Below are 22,901 nucleotides of genomic sequence, written 5' to 3' on the forward strand. Positions count from 1 at the left end.
CCCCCCTCACCTGGCTGCCCAGCCCTCACCTGGAGGAGGGTGTCCCCATCTGTGCGGCAAAGCTGGAACAGGGCGTAGAGTGGGATGCACAGGACAGAGGACAGAGCCATGAGGAAGCCGATGGCCACGGCCCAGCCCGGGTACTGGTAGTGGTTGTAGGTGATGGGCCGGTACTGGATCACCGTGAAGACGAGAATGAACTGCAAGGAGAGGGTGGGAGCGGGCGTGAGGCCCATCCAGAGCCCCACGCAGACCCCAGGCATCCCTCCTATCAGTACCCCTTCCTCTGCAGCTCCCCAAGCTAGAAAGAGGCATTTCAGGCAGGGCAGGGGTGACTGTCAACATCCAGGCAGTGGAAGAAGCAGGCGGAGCTGGGATCTGGGGCACGGTGGGCAGGCAGGCACCATGGGAGGGAGAGGTCTTTCTTCACCATAGTCCTCAGCTGGCCAGACAACAGTCAAGCTGCTGCTGCCTCTGGGAGCCAGTCAGTTCTGCTCAAAGACTCACTGTGGCTCCCTATTTCCTAGTGAGGTAAGGAGGCCAAATCCCCAGCTTTAGGCTTTCGCCTTGCAAAGCGCTCTCGGCTTGTCTTGCTGCCACCTTGTTTCAGCATTTCCCTTACACCCAGCACTTCCCACCCTCTCTCCCTTTACTGGGAAATCACCCTCTGCACCTGCCTCTGTCAAACCCTAAGCCAGTGCCACCTCCTTTAAGAAGCCGCCCCAGGTTACCCCGTCTTCTTCTGAAGGGCCTCTCAGTGGCATTTGCCATCTGCTTCCCTTAGAGTTACTTTGTTTAGTGTTTCCTGCAGACCTGGGAGCTCCTGGGATTGCATCAGCTCAGGGTCTCCAGTGCCCAGTACGGTGCCTGGCACAGTCTCATTTGTTGATTTGAATGGATTTGTGCAGAAGGCAGAGGGGGATGGGGAGAGGGCAGGGTGAAGCCCTGTCTGTCTATGGCTGTGGAGACAGTGACATTCAGTCCGGGGAGGCTCCAAAGGCTGGAAGTGGTGAGTGGTATGCTGTAGATGCTCCTGGAGCCTCTCTGGAGAGAGACAAGTGAGATGGGAAATAAAGCCTGCGGCTACGACAACAAAAAAAGTGAAAGGAGGCAGAGGGAGGGGCCTGTGGCTCACCAGCCACCCAGAGAGCTTCGGGGGTGCCTTGGTATACCAGGAGGGCTCAGCATCCTCCTCCTGGGACTTCAGCCATATCCTGGAGCTCGGGCTCCTCCGGCCTTCCTTGTGACCAAACTCTAGTGTGCAAGACCCACATCCAAACAGGGGGACCCCTCCTGGGACGCTGCACACAAGTTTCCCGGAATGGATACCTATCCACGTGTGGACAAATCCCTTATTTGAGTTGACAGAAGGACGGAGTTTGTCAGAAAGAGCTTTTCAGAAATATAAAGAAGCAAAGCCCCAAAAGGAACCACAACAGCACAGAAACAGATGTGCCCATGGAGCCCAGAGCCCCCGGTAAAGGTAACTCCGGCCCGGCTTCCCAGGCAGAGAGGGCACTGCCCGCTTTGCTGCACCCTCGTGGAGATGCCAGACCCAGGCCGAGGCTGCACCTGCGGAGCCTTCTTGTGCCTGCCTTCTTGCTGGCTCCTGCCCCTGGCAGGTGCCCCAGGCGTGTCCCCAGGACGGCACTGTGTTCTGAGTGTGGGGAGCACGCTCCCTGCAGAGCTGCGCAGGGCGCGGTGCTGCTCGGTGGTGCCTGCCCTCCCCAGCCTCCCCACGACAGGAGACTTCCGCTCCTCCTGTTTCAAGGCTGGGCCAGTGGCCAGAGCCCGTGCCTGTGCCAGGCTTGGGAACATCCCACACTCCTCAGCCCTCTGTGGGCCTTTTCATTCAGAAACATAAGCCACAGTGGAAGTGCAGTGCCCAGCCCCCCTGCGGCTCTGAGAAACATGACAAGAGTGTGACTCCGGACACTGCTCTTGCTGCGAGGCCAGCCCTTTGTCACTCAGAGGCAGCCTTGCCTCTTCTCTGTGGAGTGACCATCACCCCTTCTCCTCTGCTTCCCACCCGGACAGGAGTCGAATCTATGGATTTAGCCCTGGGCCACCCTCCCGCCGTAGAGGTGCCTCTAGCGCAGCGCTGGCCCAGCCCACAGCCTCTGAACCGGAAGGCCTGATCTGAGTCATTGGCTCTGCCTCTTACTAGCTGTGGAACCATGGACCAATTACTTAACATCTCTGTGCCTCAGTTTCCTCATCTGTAAAATGGGGTTAACAGTTACACTTTGGAGAGTGGTATTGGGAGTTAATATATGAACAGTGTGCAGAAAGTGCCTGGTTCCTTGCCATGGCGGGTCCTCCCACTGATTCAGCTCCTCTATGGGAGTTTCCCAGCTGTTGAACCAGCCCCCTTCACTGCTAGGAGGCTTCCGGCCTTGCCCCTGGTGCAGAGCCACCGCCAGCCTTCTACAACCTGCGCTGCAGGTCCTGGGGCTGCTTCTGGGACGCTCACACCTTCATACCACACAGCCACGCTCCCTGAGCACCTCCTCTGTGAGGGCCGGGAGGTGAGATCAGCGAGGTACGGGCGGCACCGATATTAATAATGACTGCTGAGGCCCCTCTAGGGACTCCAGGCAGGAGCACCAGGGAGGGAAGGCTGACTCATTCGACCTGCTGCCAGCCAATTTCCCCCTCTAAGCCTGCGCAGTGTCGTCAGTCAAACAGGGCTCAGCGTTCCCTTCCTAACCCGGCCAGGTCTGGGTGGCTCTGAGTCTCACACACCCATCCGACCTCCCTCAGCCTCCCAGTGGCCACAGTTGTGGGTGCGGAGCTCCTGCTCTCTCCCTTTGCTGGTTCCCAAGAGAAGGACACCTGGCCTAGGGGCAGCAGGGGAAGGGAGGGCCAGCCAAGGAACTCACAAAGATGATAGCGGGGGAGACGAAGCGCCAGCAGATCTGGAAGAAGAGGGGTGGTGGGAATCCCAGCATCATCTGGATGTCCTGGAAGTAGCTCCGGTGCCCTGGAGAGATGGGGAGTCAGCAGGCCGGCAGGATGGTGGGCGGGCCAGGGGCTGGGACACGGGAGGTGCCGAGAGCTTGGGCACTTACCGTAGATGTACATGATGGACACGCACATGATGCAGGAGATGATCACCAAGGAGAAGCTGGCTGCATAGTTGTCCATCAGCAACAGCCAGTAGATGCCTGCCTGTGGGCCAGGGGCAGCTGAGCTGGGGTGCCCGTGGCCTAGGTGCCCCAACCTGTTCCCCATATATCCCGGTAACTCAGGCCCAGGCTTCCTGTCACGGGTTTCTTACCTGGCTGGTGAGGGGGATGCCCAGCAGGAAGCCAGCCACAGCCACGCCCAAGGTCACGTAGGTCTTTTTCTGCAGGATCCACTCATTCCCCACCTCATCCACGATGGCTGTGACCAGCGTCTCCAGGAGGCAGAACTGCAGGATGCCACCATCAGAGCAAGGACTTGCCCCGCCCCAGCCCTCCCCAGGCCACCAGCCCTGCCCGGAGCTCATACCTGAGTGCCCAGCCCCAGCAGGATGAGCATGAAGAAGAAGAGCAGGGACCACACTGGGGAGATGGGCAGCAGCGTGAGGGCCTCGGGGTAAGCCACGAAGGCCAGGCCCGGGCCGTGGTCTGCTACTCGGGACACGTCCACCCCCAGGTGATTGGCCATGAAGCCAAGGATGGAGAAGATGACAAAGCCAGCGTAGACACTGGTGGCACAGTTGGTGATGCTGATGATAACACTGTCCCTGATGGGAGGAAATCAGAGGCAGAGTTCAGCAGATCCGCTGGCTTCTCTCCCCAACTGGGGCCAAGAGGAGACAAGGAGACAGGGCAAGCTTCAGAAACAAAGGTCCCAGCTCCTTTTCTGGTCTGCTCTGGGCCTTTTCTTTGAGATAGGGTGTCACGGTGTCACCTAAGCTAGAGTGCAGTGGCATCATCATAGCTCACAGCAACCTCAAACTTCAGGGCTCAAGTGATCCTCCTGCCTCAGCCTCCTGAGTAGCTGGGACTATAGGCACATGCCACCACACCCATCTAATTTTTCTATTTTTTGTAGAGATGGGATCTCGCTATTGCCAAGGCTGGTCTTGAATGCCGGGCCTCAAGCAATCATCCTGCCTTGGCCTCCCAAAGTGTGCTCGGGGCCTTTTTAAGTGAGCCTGAGGCTCTTGAGTGCTCACAGGCCCCTGGGACATCATTGTCCCCATCCCTCTTCTCTCTCTGGCCAGTTTCTCTCCCCATTCTCCAGTGACTCGGTCCAGACCCAGTGTTCCCAGGACATCAAGGCCATGAGTGGAAGGGGTCCCGGTGGGCCAGGGGGCTGCACTGGAGCCGGGGTCAGGCTGCAAAGAATGGCGGGGAACGGGCAGCCTCTAGGTAGCAAGGGCAGCTCACCGGTAACAGTTGTTGTGGAACTTGTTGTAGGAAGCCATGGTGATGAGCCCGCCCCACGCACAGCCCAGCGAGTAGAAGATCTGGGAGGCAGCGTCCCCCCACACCTGCAGGGAGCCATGGCGGGTGAGGAGCTGTGGGCAGAGGCAGGCCCCTCCCTGTCACTTTCCCCTCCATGACCCACCTTGGCCTCCAGGATCTTGTCCCACTGTGGGGTTACATAGTACATGATGCCTGTGAAGGCTCCCTCCAGGGTCACTCCACGGACAAACAGGATGGTCAGCACCACGTAGGGGAACGTGGCCGTGAAGTACACCACCTGGGTGCAAGACGGGCTCCATGACGCCTCTGGGCTTTCCCCACCCTGGGCACCATGCCCCTGGCCCACCACCGCCCTCTGGTCCCTCTCCCCCTCCCGTGTCCCTCCACTCCCTTCCCAGCCTGCCCCCAACACACGCGCAACCCAGGTGGGGGAGGCAGGGTCTTCTGGGTGGACACAGATCCTGCTGCGGGAGGATACTTGCTTTCCCCGAAGACTTGACGCCCCGGATGAGGCAGAGGAAGACGACCACCCAGGAGACACCGAGGCAGCCGAGGAGGGGCAGCCGCACCTCCCCGAAGTTCCCGATGTCATCTGACAGCTTCAGCACGTAGAGCCTGGGGAGAGGAGACTGTCGTTGAGGGCCAGCCCCTGCTGCCAGCAACAAACTCCCAAGACCCAGGGCTGGCCTGACACCTCCCTCCCTTGTCATAAGGTCCCACTGGCCAGCTTGTGTGAGGTGGGGGCCCCTGCGGGCCCATCACCCCCTGCCTGCTGCAGCCCCTGGGGAGCAGGACGCAAGTCTGAGTTCTGCAGCCTCCCCCAGGACCCTCGAGGGCTCCTGGAGATCACACCCCCGGCCTGGGCATTCCTCTTGTCCCTCATCAGGCCACCGCAGGCCTTTGCTTGGGCATTTCTCCCTTCAGGAATGCCCTCTCCTCATCCTATTAGGTGTCAGCTCAGGAAGCCTCTGTGAGCATGTCACCTGCGCTACTCTGCCCATCTCCAGTGAACCGAGGGAGGCAGTGGAGTGCTCAGCAAAGACTGGACCCAATTCCTCCCTCTGGGTGGCTCCGTCCGGCGCCCTACGCCACCCCAGCCGTGCTCTCCCAATCAGCCAGGCCCTGTGCTGGGTGCTGGGCCTGCAGACCTGCAGGGCATCACCCGGCTCTCAGGGAAGAGGGTGCAAGAGACAAGCAGGACTGCTCTGGGTGGGCAGGTCTAGGGCAGAGATAAGTACAGGGTGCTGCAGGGACGCCAAGGGGGCGTCTCAGTCCCCTGGGGAGAGGCATGGGTGGGAGGCGTCCGAGAGGAGGCGAGGCTGGAGCTGTGGTTTGAGGACCGGGGAGGAGGTGGGTGAGGAGGGGTGGAAGAGTGTACCAGGCTGAGGGAACAGCAGCAGCAGGGCAGGGGGTCAGGAAATGGCACGGCCCAGCCTGGGCACATGGGGCAGCTGAGTTAGGCTGGAACAGTGGGGAAAGACAGAAGGTGACAGGTAGGAAGGTACCTGAGTGTAAGAAGCCATGAGGGTGATGGGAAGCCTCTGAGGGTTTTGTAGGGACATTTTGATAATCCCTTGGCGCCAGACCTTGCAGTGGCTCCTGTCTCTCACTATAGAAAAGCCACAGCCCCTTACTGTGGCAACAAGGCCCTAGGCAACCCATCGTCCCCTGCCCTGCTATCTCTTTGATCACCTCTCCTCCTGCTCTTGCTGCCTCTCCAGCAGCACTGGCTTCCTTGTTCCTTAAACATGCCAGGCAGGCCCCCTCCCCAGGACCTTTGCACATGCTGTCTCCTCAGTCTGGGGTGCTCTTTCCCCAAATATCTACATGCACACACACGCATGAGACCCAAGTAGTCACACAGGGCCTGTGCTTGGGGTAATGTTCTGCCATCATCATCTCCAAATTCTTAGCACATGTGAACATGTGTTAAGACATGTTCTTAACACAGGGGCCTCGTATTTTCACTTTGTACTGAGACCCGCACACTATATAGCAGGGCTTGTCCAAACGGCTCCCTCCCTCCCTCAACTCCTTCAAGTCTTTCCTCACGTGTCTTCTTCTCCAAGGGGCCTTCTCTGGCTACACTGCTGTAAGTGCAGCCCGAGTCGCAGCCGGGCACCCCTCCCCTCCTCTGCTTATTTCCCTCCACAGCACTTGGTGCCTCTGTCAGACTATTTGGCCTAGTTATTTTGTTACCTGTCCTCTGTGAGAGCAGGAGTTTTTTGTCTGTTCTCAAACTCCTGAGCTCAAGTGATCCTTCTGCCTCAGCCTTTCAAGTAGGTGGGACTATGGGTGTGCACTACCATGCCCAGTTCATTAAAAAAATTTTTTTGTAGAGATGGGGGTCTTGCTGTGTTGCCCAGCCTGGTCTCAAACTCTTGGCCTCAAGCAATCCTCCTGTCTCAGCCTCCTGAAATTCTAGGATTACAGGTGTGAGCCACCACACCTGGCCTATGTTATTTTTTTTTTTATTACAAGAGTACAGCAGTACAATACTAGGGATTAAAGCATTTAGAAGGCTAGCCTGGAAACCAAATAATGAATTCTAGCTTTATTTTTATGACGCAATATTTAGTGTTTTGTTTTGTTTTGTTTTGGGACCCCGTGCCTTTGAGATCAAACAATTAACCTAAGAACTTTCGGAACCTATTTACAAGTCTCTTCATATGGAACATCTCTGGGATCACTCTGTGCTATTTTGTATTTCTCCACCCACACATCCACATCTTATCTCCCCAAGCAGACAGTGAAGGCCTTGAGAACAGGACCCCCTAAGCTGTCTTTGCATCTCCAGCAGTGGCAGCGACTGTGAGCGCCCGTCACTGTCCTTAGTGAATCATGAAGCACTATGTCACTTCATCTTTAGGACCAAGTAGGCACTGTAGCAACCCCAACTTAACAGATGAACAACTGAGACTTGGAGAGGTTTGGTGACCTCCCAAGGCCACACAGCGAGTAAGTGGCAGAGCCAGGGTTTGAGCGAGGGCCGTGTGACCCCAGAGCTGCCATGAAGACGCTGGGGAGAGGCGCTGGGTGCCAGGAGGAGGGCAGCACAGGGCCATGGAGGTGAGAAAGCCCGGTGACGAGTGTAGGGCCAGTCGCAGGAACTGGACTGTACAACAAGGTTGTGACGCAGTGGCGAGGCAGGGAGGACGGCGAGTGAGAAGGGTGAGTGAGCAAGAGGCAGACATGGGCTCGGAAATCTGCCTTCTGTGCTTCTCCCACTTTAGAGGAGTCTCTTAATCTTTCTTTCGACTTGCTTCCCTCATTTGTGAAATGGCGATTTTTAAAATAATGCCTGCCCATGATTTTTAAAATAGTGCCACTACCTAACAGAGCTGTTGTGGGGCTCCAATGAGATCATGCAGTTTTCAAAGGGACATTGGAGAGTGTGGACGAAGGACACCCACACAGACAGCCCCATCAGCCCAATTCACACCAGGGACACCAAGCCACAGCTGAGCCAGAGTGGCTGGAGCACACAGATCCTGCCGCAGTGAATGCTGCCTAGCTCCTGAACCTCTAAACAGCAGCCTCTAGATCTGAAAACAGAGATAATATCTACTGAGATAATACACCCAGCACATAGTAGGTGCTCAGGAATCGGGGGTGCTTGCTCTGCTCCCTTCATTGAAGCCTGCCCGGGAAGCTGTCTTAAGGGGCATTTCCCAGGTTCCCCAGGAGGGGGCAGCAGGGAGCCACTCTGCCAGCAAGGAGTCCTGCCTGGGACAGCAGCCAGTTAGGCAGGCCCGGCTCCAGCCCCCGCTGCGGAGTTCTGCTAGCCCCCCAGCCCAGCCAGGCTTCCGACTTTACTGGCTCAAATCTCCAGAGTGTTGCCCTGGGTGGCTCCAGGGCTGGGAATCTCTGGCAGACAGGCCCCAGGACCACTAGGGCATCTGGGAGGGGCGAGCAGACTGAGGGGTGGGTGGGGTTTTGTGTTTCTGGGAGGTTCCAGGAAGTGTCATCATCCCCAGTCTGGATCAAGTTGCCCAGTCCACACCATGCCTCAAACGCAGAGCAACACCTACTTGGGCGTGAGCTCCGGGGGAGGCAGTGTCCCTGTGTCTGACTCCCTCTGAGAGCAGGGCCTGGAATCTAGGAGGTGCTCAAGAAATGATCTGTCCAGTGCCTGGGTGACAGTCTGCCCGTCCCTCACTGGGGCAGCAGTTCTCTTCTCCACACTGAGTCTCGAGCGCAATGGCCATGGCTTGCCTGTCTTTGGGAGCCTCTAGCCCAGCACAGAGGCTGGCACAGGGAAGCTGGGTCCTTCGGGGTTTGAGCAGTCGGGACTGGGCTTAGAGGACCTGCTGTGACTTCAGGTATCCCTGGGCCCTCATCCATTTCCCCTGTGGGTCTCTGTCACATGGCAGAGAAAGCCCCAACCCTTAGCCTGGCACAGGAAGCCCGTGCTATACAGTGCCTGCTGGCCTCTTCTGTCTTATTGCCCTGTCCCACCTGCCCCAGCTCCAGTCTGCCGCCCCCTGGCCTCTGCTCACCTGCTCAGGGCACTCACACCCCCGCTTCCTGCTCTCTCTTCCTGGGACGCCCTGACCACTTCTGCTTGCCTCGTCCCCTTAGCACTACGCACTACCCCTCTGCCCAGTCCACACCATTCGCCAAGGCTCCTGCCCCTGAAGTGACCAGCTATCTGTCTCCCCACTGGCTTGTGAGCTCCTTAGGGCTCCTGTGAGGGCTCTGGGCCGCTCAGGCCCATCATGGGCACACAGGGCCTAGCAGTGCAGGCGCCATGAATGTTTGTGGAATGAATGAACGAGGCATCGCCACCCCTAACGCCCTCTGCCCAGGGGTTCCCCAACAGGACATGGGGAATTTCCTCTAGGATGTCCTGCTGTCCCTCCACCCACCAGTAGGGACAAGGGATTCCAGGACACCTCTAGCAGCAGCTTCCCTTAAGCCGGCCCTGGGACTCTGGTCTCTTTGTCACCTCTGAACAAAGTGCGCCAGGACGTCTTGATCATGACACCCCTGGCTCAGGGAACTTGTGTGGCTCCTTGTGTTCTGCAGTGCGAAGTGTAAGCCTAATTCTTGTGGCTCTCGGTGAAAGTGGTGCCGCCTCCTTGGCTCGCCTCAGCCTAAGAACCAGCTTCTGCTCATCCCGGACTTGGGGCCTTTGCTCATGCTCTTCTCCCCAGGACACCATCCCTTCCCTTGGCCCCCATTCTCCTCTGACTTGCCAGGTTTCTGGAGGCCCCTCACTGCTGCCCTGTAAGGACTCCCCAGTTCTACATCCCAGCTCCCGTTGCTCTCTGTCAGTCACTTTCTTCTCCTAACCCTCTTCAGCCACCTCGGCCCCTCCCAACCCCACGGAGGGCTGAGCGTGCACCGGCCTCGTCTGCAGATGGCTGCATCAGGGGGAGAGCAAGGCCTGAGGGTTGCCGCCAGGTTCCCTGGCCCGGCCCTGGGGGGACTCACCTCCAGTACTCCTCGCTGGGGCTGGTCCTCTGCAGGGTGTGGTTGAGCAGGTGGGAGAGGTTGCTGGGCCGGGCAGCGGGCCGGGAGCCGTTGGTGAGGTTGGCGGCGTCCAGCACGCTGGCGCAGTCGGGCGTGTTCCAGGGGTTATTGCAGTAGGCCCAGGGCAGCACGTGCGTCATGGACGAGAAGAAGTAGTAGAAGGCGATGCAGATGACCACGTTGTAGTAGATGCCGATGTACGTGGACACCACCATCATGCCATAGCCCACGCCTGGGGGAGGGGAGGGGCACGGTCAGCGCTGCTGGGGGTGGGGCGGGCTGGGAGGAGGGGAAGGAGGCGAGGTTAACAGTTTCTATGGGCCCCAGGGACAGGCTTTGAGGGAGGCCGCAGGAGGGACAGGTCAAGGCTTTGGCAGGGCAAGTAGGGGGCCAAGGAGTTCTGTGTATCCACGTGGTAGGAGGGGAGGGTGGAGGCCGAGTAAACATGGACCCCAGTGTGCGCCCATGGCTCTGGCCACTGATATGGCCCCATGGGGGTCGGCAGTGTTTGTACAGGTGGGCGAGTCAGCACAGCCCCGGGGCCTGTGTGTGTGAGCAAGGGCCCTGCCCCGCCTCACCTTTGAACAGGGGGCAGACTCTCCAGACCCCCAGGCAGCCCTGGCTTGCAAACTGGCCGAAGGAGAGCTCCATGAAGAAGAGTGGGATCCCGCAGAATATCAGCATGATGAAGTAGGGGAACATGAAGGCACCTGGCAGCAGGGAGAGGTCTGGCTCAGGGCGGGCTTGGGGGATCCCACCCTGGGCTTCCTGCTCAGAACCCAACAGCAAAACCTTTGCCATCAGGCAGGACCTGAGGAGGAGCATGCCAGGCGCTGAGCAGGAGCCTGGGTCTGAGGCACACTCCCCCCAGCCTGTCTTTGAACTTGACAGAGGCTCCCAGGAAGTCTGCTCTGGGCAGAATCCAGGCCCCAGAGCCACCATGTTTGGGTGGGATTTGATGGTTTAACCAAGCGATTTCATAAACATAAGTTGCTGGGATCCTTAAATATCCCTGAACCATTGTGTGTGTGGGGGTGTTGAAACACAGGAAATAGAACAGGGAGCCCAGGAGTTTGGGGTACTTTTCTCACCTCTCCTCACCTCAAGGGAGCAGGCTGGCAGGGCCAGGCCCAAACAACAGACTGCCAGGTTTGGGGTGATCTGCATTGGGCAAAGGGTGCCTACGCCAGGGGTGGGGCGCAGGAGACCAGGGCAGGAGGCCAGCCTTTATCTGCAGTGGGGTCTGCGCCAGGGAGAGGGTGGCCCAGGCCCTGATGGGTGGGCTCTCCCCAAGTGGGTGGTCCCTGCCCTGTGCCCGCCGGGTACCTCCCCCGTTGCGATAGCAGAGGTATGGGAAGCGCCAGACATTGCCCAGGCCCACGGCATAGCCCACGCTCGTCAGTACAAACTCGATCTGGTTGCCCCAGTTGCCCCGTTTGAGGTTCTGGTCTTTCTTGGTGGCCTCGCTGGGCACAGCACCATTCTGTGGGGACAGAGAGAAGCCACCATCAGCAAGGCATTTGTGTTCGGTGCCTGACCCCCTGGGCCTCCCGCAGCAGGGACACCATGGACCCCCCAACCCCTCCCCACCTGGGCTTCCCCTCTGCTGGCAGGAGCTGCAGGCAGGCCTGGCGAAGGAGGGGAGAAGGGGGTTGCGGCTGCCAGAGGGCATCGAGCAGAGCTTCCCTCACCAGCCCCCCAGCACCCCGTGCCAGGTGCAGCAGCCCACCTGAGGAGCTACTGCCAACGTCTGAGAGGTGGGACACTGAGGAGGGAGCTAGGGCCGAGAGCCCCTGGCCCCTCCACAACCTCCCCCGCCCTCTGGGTAAGGATCTGGGAGCAGCTGAGCCTCACACCAAGCAGCCAAGTCAGGCCGGGCACAAAGGGGCCTGTGTCCAGACAGCCCCCCCAGCCGTCCCTACCACATCGCCAGGCTGAGCACGCTGCCCACGGGCAGGCGACTGCGGGGGCAGGGATGCCAGACCCTCTCCCCCAGCTGAAGGCTTCTTCCTGGGGGCGCAAGGTGGGCAGGGCTGGCAGGGAAGTGGGGGAGCAGCTGAGCTGGGCCAGACCTGGTGAGGGTGTTGTGGGACTCAAGGTAGGGGGTCCCAGGGGAGCTGTCTATATTGCCCACGGCTGGGGAGGGGCCCTGGGGAAGCTGACCTGGGCCATGGCTGGGGAGTGCTGGGCCGTGAGTTGGGGGAGGAGACCAGAGTTGTAGGCATCATGCCAGACTTTGAGGACAGACTCTGCTAGGGAAACAGAGGGAGCAGTTCCAGAAAAGGGAGGCAGGGAGAGGGTCTCTCTGAAACGAGAGAGGGTCGCCAGTGGGGAGGGGGTGAGGAGGGCATTTGCCCCAGGGAGTAAGGCAGGCCTGCCAAGGGAGCTTCGGGGCGGGGCCGGGCCGAAGCCCCACTGAGGACAGCCCCTAGTAAGTGTGCTGCGCCCCTCCACCCTCCCCACGCAGGGCAGGAAATCAGGCCGCCCTGAACCAGAGCCTGAGGGGCCAAGGGGTGTCACTAAGGAGACATAGGGACCCGGAGAGTCACCAACAGAGAAACGCAGAGAGTCCCTGAGTGCCAGAGACAGCCTCCCAGAGATGAGCTATTGCTCTGAAAGAAACAGACGGGAGTCTCAGGACGCCCAGGATCAGAGACGAGCCGCATAGTCTTGGAGAGACGATGGTGACTTGGCGCTGACCCTCAGCTTGAAAGAGACATGTTCAAGGACAACAATCGCTCTGGCCAACAAGCAAGGCAGCCTGGTGTGTGGAAATGCTGACGGACAAAGATGGAGAGGACAAGTGGCCTCACCGGGCCCCAGGCGCCCTCACGCCAGCTGACTGGGAACATGGGCGCAGCAGGCACCGAGGGCTGGTGGGCCCTACATTCCCCATCAACCCCACAGGGTGCTGGCCCTCACGCCTTCTGAGGAGGTTGGGGACACAGCGCCAGGGACCGTGGGTCCCCTTCAAGGAGCACCCAGAACAAATCAGCGGCTGAACAAGCCTGCGTTCACGCCTTCCTTCATTTATTCCTGCACTGACAGATCTAGCGACACCTGCTACGTGCCAGGCCCTGTGCCAGGCAGTGGGACTTCAGCAGTGCACACAGCAGAGAGCGCTCACCCGCTCAGAGCTGGAAGTCTAGCAGGGGAGCAAGCCATGGACACATTAAACACCCATCACCTTTAGATGCGACTTCAACGTGACCACAGAGGGGAATTTCTCAAAGCCACAGGAGTATGGAAGCAGGACAGGGAGCGACGGCAAGCTGAGGCCAAGACAGGCCTCCCTGATGAAAAGGCACACTGGGCCCTGGGAGGGGGTGACTCCTAGCCTGAGTGCATCCTCTGTGACAAGCCCCTGCAGAATCCTGCCTAAGCATGTCACCTCCTCCTAGGGCCTTCTTTGGGGCAGGCATAGCAATTCCACGGGGTCAGGGGGCCATATTTTGGAGTGTATGAGGCCTGCTTAGGGAGGTTTATCCATTCCCAAACAAATACCAGCCAAATAGGGCTCCTATATGTTGACCCTACAATAATGGTTTTATTCTGTCCCAGGCTTGTTTACTTAGGGGCACAATGCCGGATTGTGGCAGCTACAGAGTACGTGGGTGGGGTCACAGAGCAGCAGTTACAGCTGTAAGAGGGACAACTGAGGGTCCAGGATGGCCAGTGGGGAGGGCAAAGGCAAAGCCCCCTGCAGAGACCCAGGTCCCCAAGGCTTGAAGTTCGAGGCCTCCCTCCAGGCCCCAGCAGCATGAGGGACAGACACCCCATCCTCCCAACCAAGTGCAGTGGGACCACACTTGGATCTCAGAGGTCTGCTCCTTCCCTGGCATATTGGGGGGGGGGGGAAGGGAGGGTGCCCCCAGCCACATGCCACAGCAGCTGTCTGCCTGAGTCTCAAGAGCCAGGTGCTGCTCTGTTAATGAGCCATGCAAGATCCAGTCCAGCCGTGTGGGGTGCAGCCCAGGGAGGCTGGAGTCCCCAGGACAGGACTGGGGCTCGGGAGTGGTGATCGGGCTCTGGCAGGAAGTCCCTGACAACACTAGAGGTCTGCCATGGACAGAGGCTCCCCACAGAAGCAGCGCCCATCTCCTCTGGCCAGGGCCTAGGAGCATCGTGGTGCCCTGACCGTGGGAACCTCACCCAGGGCCGGGCCTCTGACTTCCACTCCAGTGCGATCTATGCTCAGGCGGCGGGGCAGGGACGAGCTCTCAGTGGAGGACAGAGGAAGCCTACCTTTCTCCAAGCGAGTGGAGGAGGGGCTCTCCAACATGCTCCCTTTCTGCAGACGATTTCTGGGTGCTCTAGTCACCTTCCTTGCCCAGCTCTCCTCTGGGGACCCCCACCCCCACCCCCATCCCCCGGCCAACTTCTCTCCCAAGCAGCTAAGCTTTTTTCAATGCCGCATAACTTTTTTTCCTCCTTGCATAATCTTTCTTGTTCTAAGCCTCTTGTTTTTCTTGATCTGCCGGGTGGATGGCTGTGTCACTGATATTAACTGTCCCTGCAGTGGTCATTGGTTCTGAGGTGCCCATGAGAAAACCCCTTTGTGCTCACGGTTTGACCCAGACTGGCTACCTGTCTGCTTTAGCCAGCACAGCCCCGCTAACAGGCTGTGCTCCAGGCCTCTCCTGCCCCTGCTGTCACCCACCTCTGTCCCTCTGCTCTCCCTCACTCACTTCTCACATCTCAGCGAGGAATTAAACCACAGTGCATGATTCCCTCTGGGCTGGCCCCCTTCTCCAAAGGTTGCCTGGACAGCCCCTGCCCTCACCTCTGAGTCCCCTGTCTGTGCTCTGCCACCCCTCCCAGCAGCTCTGAAATGCCACTGCCATGGGCCTGGTGGGTGGCTTCCAGGACAGGCCTACCCTGCCCTGTCTCAAGCTCTCCCAGGCTGGGCTGAATGGAGGCTTTGGAGCTTTCCTTCCACAGCTGGGTGGGGTGAGCTGGCTGGCACACACACGGGCACACACACACACACACGCCCCTCAGATGTTCCCTTACCCTTAGAACTAGTCTTTGCAGCCCCAGTGTCCCCCCACTTCACAAGGACCTGTGATCTTTCTTGGGTTAGCAACCCCCACCCCATTCCTGACGAGCCAAGTGAACCCACTGAGCAAAATCTCTTACATAAGCCCTTTACATAGCCCTCCGCCTGGCTTATTTACTGCCCTGGATGAGCTCCTGGAATTAAGGCTGTTCAGCTCTGGGGACAGAACCTGGATCTCCCACTCTGCCCTAGGCTTGGCAGAGGCAGGACACCACGTGGGGGTGAGAACCCTGGTGTTCCAGAGCCTGCTCCTCCATTAACCCTGGGCAGGGCACTTCCACTCCTGGCATCTCAGCATCTCTACCTGTGAAACCGGGAGCTGCAGCATACAACCTCGGTAGGTTTACTAGAGTCGCAGACTGGACAGCCTCAGTAGGTCTGCTGGTATTCTGCAGCTCTGCCTCGCCGGGCATAGGTATTTTGCTATTTCTGACTCTCCCCAGTATTTTCCATTAGTTCCCACTAGCTTTCTAGATTATTTTCAAAAAACATTTTGTGCTTCTTTTCTGATATAAAAGTACAGTAAGCTTATTGCAAAAAGAAATTTTTTTTTGAAAAATACAGAAAAGCACAAAGATGAAACAAAGCCGTGAAACCCACTCCCAGAGCAACCACGACCAGCGCGAGGAGGTACAACCATCTTTCTTCTGTGCAGACTCTGAGAGCCCCGATTTCTGCCCTGGACTGGGACTCTGCTCTGGCTGTGACTCCTGCCCCCCTAGACCAGTGTCCAGTTTATGTTTTTGTGAATTGCAGCTCCTACCGCCTGCTCTTGGTGGACATGGAGGAACCCCGGAGCTGCCCTGGCTGGACATGTCCCCCTGGGACCCATCAGGCTTCTCGTTTAGGACTCTCCAGCCCCAGTTGTTTGCTCGTGGGATGAAGTCCCATCCAAGACAAACTTTATGGAGGAGAACAGGCAAGACCTCACATCCCAGACTGCCTTGGAGCCAAATCAGATCACTGGCAGCTTTCTCCAAGCCCCTGTGGGGAATTCGAGCGGAACAGCCTTTACAGTAACTGTGGATGCCTCAGAAGACTCCATGACCAGCCCTTGGTCCTCTTGTTCTTTTTTTTTCTTTTTTGAGACACAGAGCTTTCTTTCTTTCTTTCTCTTTTTTTTTGAGACAGAGTCTCGCTCTGTTGCCCAGGCTAGAGTGCCGTGGCGTCAGCCTAGCTCACAGCAACCTCAAACTCCTGGGCTCAAGCAATCCTTCTGTCTCAGCCTCCTGAGTAGCTGGGACTACAGGCATGCGCCACCATGCCTGCCTAATTTTGTCTATATATTTTTAGTTGGCCAATTAATTTCTTTCTATTTTATAGTAGAGATGGGGTCTCCCTCTTGCTCAGGCTGGTTTCGAACTCTTGACCTTGAGCGATCCTCCCACCTTGGCCTCCCAGAGTGCTAGGATTACAGGCGTGAGCCACCATGCCTGGCCAGTCCCTCTGTTCTTGTTCCCTAAGTTCTCTTTCTTCAGTTAGGGGCTGGGCAGGCTGGTAGCCAGCGCCTGCCCTGCAACGACAGAATCTTCTGTCCTTCATCTGCCTGGGCACTGAGTAGACCCAGCCGTGGCTCCGACCTCCGGCCTCAGCTACCTGGACATGGGAAAGAGGCTAGGGCTGGGGGTGGAAGAACAGAACCACGGAAAATCTGCCCCAAGCCTGAGCAGTCCCCAGGGGCTATTTGTGCCTCATGCCTCAAGGAAAACCTCAGAGCAGCTCTGAACACCTCTCAGGACTCCAGGTGCCCGCAGAGTCCAGGCCTTCAGAGAGCAGGTGGGAGAGGCAAGCAGCAAGGCTGCTGTTTCGTCACGGAGCCCTGATTGGCAGAAAGAGACCTGCCAATTTGCGGGCAGCAAACAGAGGACTGGCACCCCCTGGCAAGCCGGGCTCCACTCCAGGCCCCGGGGAGAGTGATGGAGGACATTGGTGGGCCCTGCCCATCCCTTCGCCTCCCACCCCAGAGAAGCCCAGCAGCCCGTGAGACGGAGGCAATAGTCTGCCCTGTGCTGCGGCAGCTGTAGGCAGCCTCTACCCTGGAGGCTGGCAGCAGGCTGGCACTCTGGGAAGTGGCTTTGGTTCTTGACCCCAGCAGACCTGAGGCTTGAGGGCAGTCCTAAGTAATGCTTCTCCCCAACCCACCCATGGCCTCAGAGGACACTCCCTCTCTTGCCTTCTGAAGGTCAGGTCAGGATGTCCTACAGGAGAGAAGGTAGCTTTCCCAGTCTCCTCACCCTCGCTGCCATCAGCCACATGTACCTGATACCCCTGCCCGTCCCCAGCTTCCAGGGATGACGCACTGGCTCCCACCCCACATGGGCACTTACCCTAGATGCTGGGGAACATTCCGTGGGGTCCCTCTCCTCCCAGCTGAGACTCTTGCCCCGTCTCCTTCCCCCGCCCCCCACCAATGAGCCCATGTACCACGTTCCCCTGCCCCCTCAACTCACTCTCCCCATAGGAGTAACTGCCGTGGCACAGACAATGAGGCTGTATTGATTAGTACAATTCCTGGGCACCTCCGGCCCGTCTCCCCGGGAGCGAGGACAATGCAGCTTTGATACACAGAGCAGATTCTCAGCAGGTCCTTGGGCTGGGGGAGCCCTCACACCCCCACTCTCCTCCCCCTCGCCCCCCCCAACAGCTAGCTCTTCCTGCACTCCTTTGCACAGTTGCAACTTTCTGGGTCACTTTTGCTAGTGTCTGTCTCTCTGGCTGACTGTGCCTGCCCCTCCCTGGCACAGACCACTCAGCCCCTCTCCCCACCCCCCGTCCAGTCTCCAAGCCTGCCTGGCACCAGGGAGGGGGCTCGACCTTCTGGAAGGTGACTGACCTGTTCTGGGGAAGACTGGGCCAGAGGTCCATGAGCCGCGGCCATCCCTGGGCGAGCACTCAGAGCCCGCGTGTTGGGCGCTCATTCACACCTCTGCCAGCTCCAGCGACACTGACGCATCCCCTGCCTCTCCCACTGCCGGCTGGGCAGCGTCAATTACTTTCACCTCATCTCCTCCCGAAGCTCTGCCTACCCCTCCCTGCCCTCCCCCTCCGGCCAGTCCCCATGCAGCCCAGCGCGGGTGATCCAGGGCTGGGAGTGAGGCGTGGGGTTTGTTGTGTTTTTCCCTTGTTCCCAGCAAGATACTGGAACAAAACACACATACACACTTGCAACCACAGAGTAGGGCAGAGCGAGCGCGGGAGAGAGGGAGACGATGGCTCGCTCCCCTCCCAGAGCCGGCCTGGGCCCGGATGCCGCCTGACCCCACAGACCTGGCACTGGGTGGGCCCCTGGTAGGCCAGGTGAGTGATGGGCTCTGCCCCACTGGGCACCAGATAGGGACAGGCAGGAAGATGGAAGGCGTGTCCATGGGGCCCACCCAGAGCACCTAAGGCTTCTTAGAGGGGCACAGGCTGAGAGCACCCACCCTGTGGGACCCCCAGCCCGCCAAGATGATGATGAGCGTCCTCATAGGAGAATGTGACTGACTGTGCAAGAAAGCTCTGCCTGGGCCGGGCGCGGTGGCTCACACCTGTAATCCTAGCACTCTAGGAAGCCGAGGCAGCTGGATCGCTCAAGGTCAGGAGTTTGAAACCAGCCTGAGCAAGAGTGAGACCCCATCTCTACTAAAAATAGAAAGAAATTAATTGGACAACTAAGAATATATAGAAAAAAATTAGCTGGGCATGGTGGCACATGCCTGTAATCCTAGCCACTCGGAAGGCTGAGGCAGAAGGTATGCTTGAGCCCAAGAGTTTGAGGTTGCTGTGAGCTAGGCTGACGCCACAGCCCTCTAGCCCGGGCAACAGAGTGAGACTCTGTCTCAAAAAAAAAAGAGAAAGAAAGAAAGAAAGCTCTGCCTAGTGAACTACACCATCGCCTGTCCAAAGAAAGGTGGTGTCAGCCAAGAGGGTGGCCACCACAGAGTCCGACAAAGTGGGGATGGCAGAATAAGAACCAGTGAGGGTTTGTACTGTGTTGCCCAGAACCCGAGGTGTATTCTGGGAGTGTGTGCTGCATGGGCCGCATGGGCTGTGTATGTGCAGCGCTACCACCACAACTGTGGTGGGATGTCACTCACGCCTACCCAGTCCCTCTTCTCTGAGGCCACACTCTCCAGCCAGACTCCAGCTGACACCAAGATATCACACACCAGTGGCTAAGAAGGTGGCTTTAAGTGCTCCTGTGCTGGGAAGGTAAAATTCCCTGTGGAAATTCCCATGCGGCAGAAGGCCTGACGGATGGTAGACCGAGGGAGGCACGAGTGAGTCTGGTGTAAGTACTGCTTTCCTGTGAGTTTGCTAGGTGTGGTGACCCCAGAGGAAAAATAGAGAATACTGTCTAGGGCAGGATGGCATTAAAAGAAGAAAGGCACAGGCTTCAGAGTCATACAGACCTGGCTCAAACCCCAGCTCTGTCAGTTTCTCAACACATATAACCTCAGACAAGTGACTTAGCATATCTGGTCTCAGTTTCTTCATCTGCAAAATGGGGATACTATCCACCAGTCATTGAACCTAGTGAGTGTTACCAATAATAGTAATAGATAAGACATATTAAGTGCTTGCTATGAGCCAGGCACTGTCCTAAACACTTGGTGCATGTTAATCTCATTTAGTCCTCCCAACCATCCCATGAGGGAGCTACATTATTATCTCTATTTTGGGGGGGGAAGATGGGGATGGGCCTTGGCTCAGGAAGTCTCCTAGGATGGCCTCAGACCCCACTGACTCGGCTGCTTGATGAGCCAGCCTCATGCAGCATCATGCAGCCGGGTCTCCAGACACACTCCCCTGACTTCCTGCAGGCACAGACTGAGGGCCAAGGCGCTGGCGGGGCCACTGGCTCTGGGAAGGCCCAGTCACCCATGATGCCCAAATGCTCACTTCCACCCAGGGTGGGCTCTGGGCTCTGGCTGCCCTGGCCTGGGCCGGGTGCCCGGAACAGGCAGCCCTGACTGGATGGCTTTCCCTGGCTCGGGCCATGGGGACAGGAGGAGGCGGCAGCCCCGCTGGGCCCTGGCCGTAATGAGGCCTCATTAGCGGGATCCAGCTGCTCCAGCCCCACTTAGGGAGGCCGACTCCCTGGCCCCCGCCTCTGACTTTTCTTAATAAGAGTGGGCACGCCTCCAGAGGGGCAAGGCGTCTAGGGGCTTTGCTGCCCCCTGTGACTCTGGAGGGACAGTCCTGCTGAGCTAGCACTGAGACGTGCTGGAGGAAGAGGGAGGGCTGTAGAGAAGCTGTGTGTGGGGCCAGGCCAGGGCTGAGGAGGTGGGCTAGAGGGAAGGTGGGGAAGGGGAAGCGGGGAGGGCCCTGGGCCCAGAGAGGAAGCCTGAGGGAAGGTGGGCCTTTGCCTCTGGATCTAGATACCGTCCTTTTCACTGGGGAGGGGGCAGTTGTACATGTAGGACCAGTGCAAGCTCATTGCTCAGGCTGTCCTGGCTAGGAGAGCACCTCTGCTGTGCTGGGCCTTATATAAAGAGGTGCCCACTGTGTGCCAGTCCCTGAGCTAGGAGAGCACCTACTGTGTGTCAAACCTTATGCTAGGAAAGTAGCCACTGTGTGCCAGGACCTGCATCAGCAGAGTGCCCACTGTGTGCCAAGTCTAATGCTGGAAGAACACACATTGTGTGCCTAGTCCAATGGTGAGGGAGCACTCATTGTCCCTGTGATGTGCTAGGTCTTGTACTAGGTGAGGACCCTGGGTATGCCAAATTCTATGCCAGGTGAGGACCTAATGTGTGCCCAGCCTTGAGCTGGGTGAGCACCCACTGCGTTTCTGGGACCATGCCAGATGAGTGCCCATGGGTGGCAGGCTCTCTACTAAGGGAGTGTCCAATGTCTGCCTTGTCTGTACTAGTTGAACATTTGGCACATGCCGAGACTTAGGCGAGGTGAGTGCCTCAGGGAGCAACAGGCCCTCTACTAAGGGAGTGCCCAATGTGCGCCAAGCCCTGTGTTTGTTGACTTCCCAGTATGTGCCAAGCCTGTACTAGTTGAGCACTTGCTACATGTCAAGACTCGGGCTGGGTAAGCACCCACTGTGTGCCAGGCCCTGTGATGGATACTGACAAGAGGTGTCCAAACCCTCATGTCAAAGCATAAAAGAACAGGTCAGGGTGGGGCAGCCCCAGGTGGCCGGTGGTGCTTACAAAGCCTTCTGGGATGTAGATGCTCTGGCACCCAGAGCCCTAGTCTGAGTGACTCTGCTCTTATTCATCACCAGGCTTCCTGGCGGCAGAAGCAAGCAGTGTGCTCAAAGACATGGAAAGAGGTCAATAAGGCTTACCAAGGCCTCGACTGCCCAAGACTCTGCAGGAGTGGGGAGCAGCACAGGGGAGGGGACAGAGGTGGCCAGCCCGGGAACTGGTGTGAAACGGTGGGGTTAAAGCTGAGCCAGTGGGGGCTCTCCTGCCTCCTGTCCAGGGCTCCTCTCTTCCAGCCCCTTGTCCTCTAAGGCCCAGGCAGCCCTGCCTTGCACGTGTAGAGGCCCTAGGTCTCCATGGAAAGACCACCCCACCCACCCCCTAGTGCCCCCAAGCATCCCAGCTGCTCCCAGGCTCGGAGGCACCCTGGCCAGCTGGGTTCTTGCACGACCCTGTCCTAGGAGCTGCTGAGGCGTGAGGGAGGCAGCTGAGCTGGCCTGGCAGAGACCATCTGGGCTGGGAGTGGGGGGAGGAACACGTGCAGCAAGCATGTGGGCCTGGGCACGTGCCGGGAAGTAGCTCAGTCCTCCATGGAGCACCTGCTCCAGAGCCCTGCACAGGCTCCAAGGATGACACAGGCATCTGTGGACACTGGAGAGGCCTGGAGAGCCAATGTCCTCACACCAAACCTGGGGTAAAAAGGGATGGAAGTGAGGACCCCATGGCAGGGGCCAGCTGCCCACCCCCTACATGCTAGGGCACAAACAGGACAACTTGGGAAGGTCCAAGTGCCATCGGATTACATGCACACCCTCAACATCCTCTCTTCTGACCTACCACGCATCTAAAGAAGTAGCATTGGAAAGGAACTTCCTTCGCCATTTGCCCTTAGGAAGACACAACGCCTCGCAAGTGCTGACTTGGCCGCCTGTGCTGGGAGAGACAGGGCGCGCAGGGGCCCCTGCCAGGGCACAGCACTGAATGGAGGCAGCTTCAGTTCCAAACTGGGACCCAAGAATAGAGAAGCCCAAGGTCAACAGCAGAACTGAAAAAGGCAGGAATAGAATCTCCGAGCGACCACTGGGGGTGCCCATGGGACAGCGCTGTGAGCCTCAAACGCAGCAACAGCGGGCAGAAGCCAAAGGGCAGAGAGAGCAGGGAGGGAAGCAGCCCCAGCTATCTTTAGGCACATCCTGGTGCTGGGAACGGGAGTCCCAAGGCAGCATTCCCATCCACAGACAGGCTGGCCGGGCTGGCCGGCAGAGGACAGGGTCTGGGAAGCCCAGCTCAGGCAGGGACTCTGGGACAACGAACGGGTCTCACATAGCTCCTGCCTGCCTGCCCCAGTCCTTCCAGGTCACTCCAGAGAAAGAAGAGCAGCCAGGGAGGACTCAGAGGGTTTCTTAGGTTTCCCGGGACTCAGATTCTCCACAGTAGGAAGGGACAGAGCCACACCCCTACTTCCTAACAAGGGGCCCATGGAAATTCCAAGACTTCTCTGGGAAAGGTGGGGCCATGTTTGGGTTCTAACCCAGGATCCACCCCTACCAAGTGTTCAGGTCCTAAGACCTCCATCTGTGCCCATTTCTGAGCACCCATGGTGCGTTCAGACTTGTTCCCACTGGGAGGGGCCAGACCAGAGCAGGCCTGAGGGACTGCAGGAGGGGAGGGGTGCTCAGGTTCAGAACAGTGTGAGCTGGAAGATCCCAAACAGAACAGAACAGAACCACCTGCTTCCTCCCCCAAACCACTCCTTTGGACCAGGTGCTTTCTTTTTTTCTTTTCTTTTTTTTTTTTTGAGACAGA

General features: G+C 58.3%; 1 protein-coding gene across 8 annotated transcripts in view; it reads right to left on the minus strand.

The window, feature by feature from the left end:
• SLC6A9 (solute carrier family 6 member 9) overlaps positions 1 to 22,901 on the minus strand; it is a 31,639-nt gene that overhangs the window by 1,345 nt on the left and 7,393 nt on the right. Inside the window, exons 2-13 of one of the 8 annotated variants that reach the window (XM_020289876.2) lie at positions 12,060 to 12,148; positions 11,223 to 11,379; positions 10,475 to 10,606; positions 9,858 to 10,128; positions 4,904 to 5,036; positions 4,564 to 4,698; positions 4,383 to 4,486; positions 3,496 to 3,733; positions 3,281 to 3,415; positions 3,072 to 3,171; positions 2,883 to 2,983; positions 30 to 200 (exon numbers count right to left, since the gene is read on the minus strand). In XM_020289876.2, coding sequence (XP_020145465.1) covers positions 30 to 200; positions 2,883 to 2,983; positions 3,072 to 3,171; positions 3,281 to 3,415; positions 3,496 to 3,733; positions 4,383 to 4,486; positions 4,564 to 4,698; positions 4,904 to 5,036; positions 9,858 to 10,128; positions 10,475 to 10,606; positions 11,223 to 11,379; positions 12,060 to 12,068 — 1,686 coding nt within the window. In that variant the 5' untranslated portion in view covers positions 12,069 to 12,148. Of the gene's footprint in view, positions 1 to 29; positions 201 to 2,882; positions 2,984 to 3,071; positions 3,172 to 3,280; positions 3,416 to 3,495; positions 3,734 to 4,382; positions 4,487 to 4,563; positions 4,699 to 4,903; positions 5,037 to 9,857; positions 10,129 to 10,474; positions 10,607 to 10,987; positions 11,160 to 11,222; positions 11,380 to 12,059; positions 12,149 to 17,788; positions 17,950 to 22,901 lie in introns of those variants that run through there. The other 7 variants (XM_075997548.1, XM_020289872.2, XM_012775924.3 and 4 more) reach the window with 7 other exon arrangements.

This window comes from Microcebus murinus, chromosome 2, assembly GCF_040939455.1.
Source record: "Microcebus murinus isolate Inina chromosome 2, M.murinus_Inina_mat1.0, whole genome shotgun sequence".
Taxonomy (NCBI): domain Eukaryota; kingdom Metazoa; phylum Chordata; class Mammalia; order Primates; family Cheirogaleidae; genus Microcebus; species Microcebus murinus.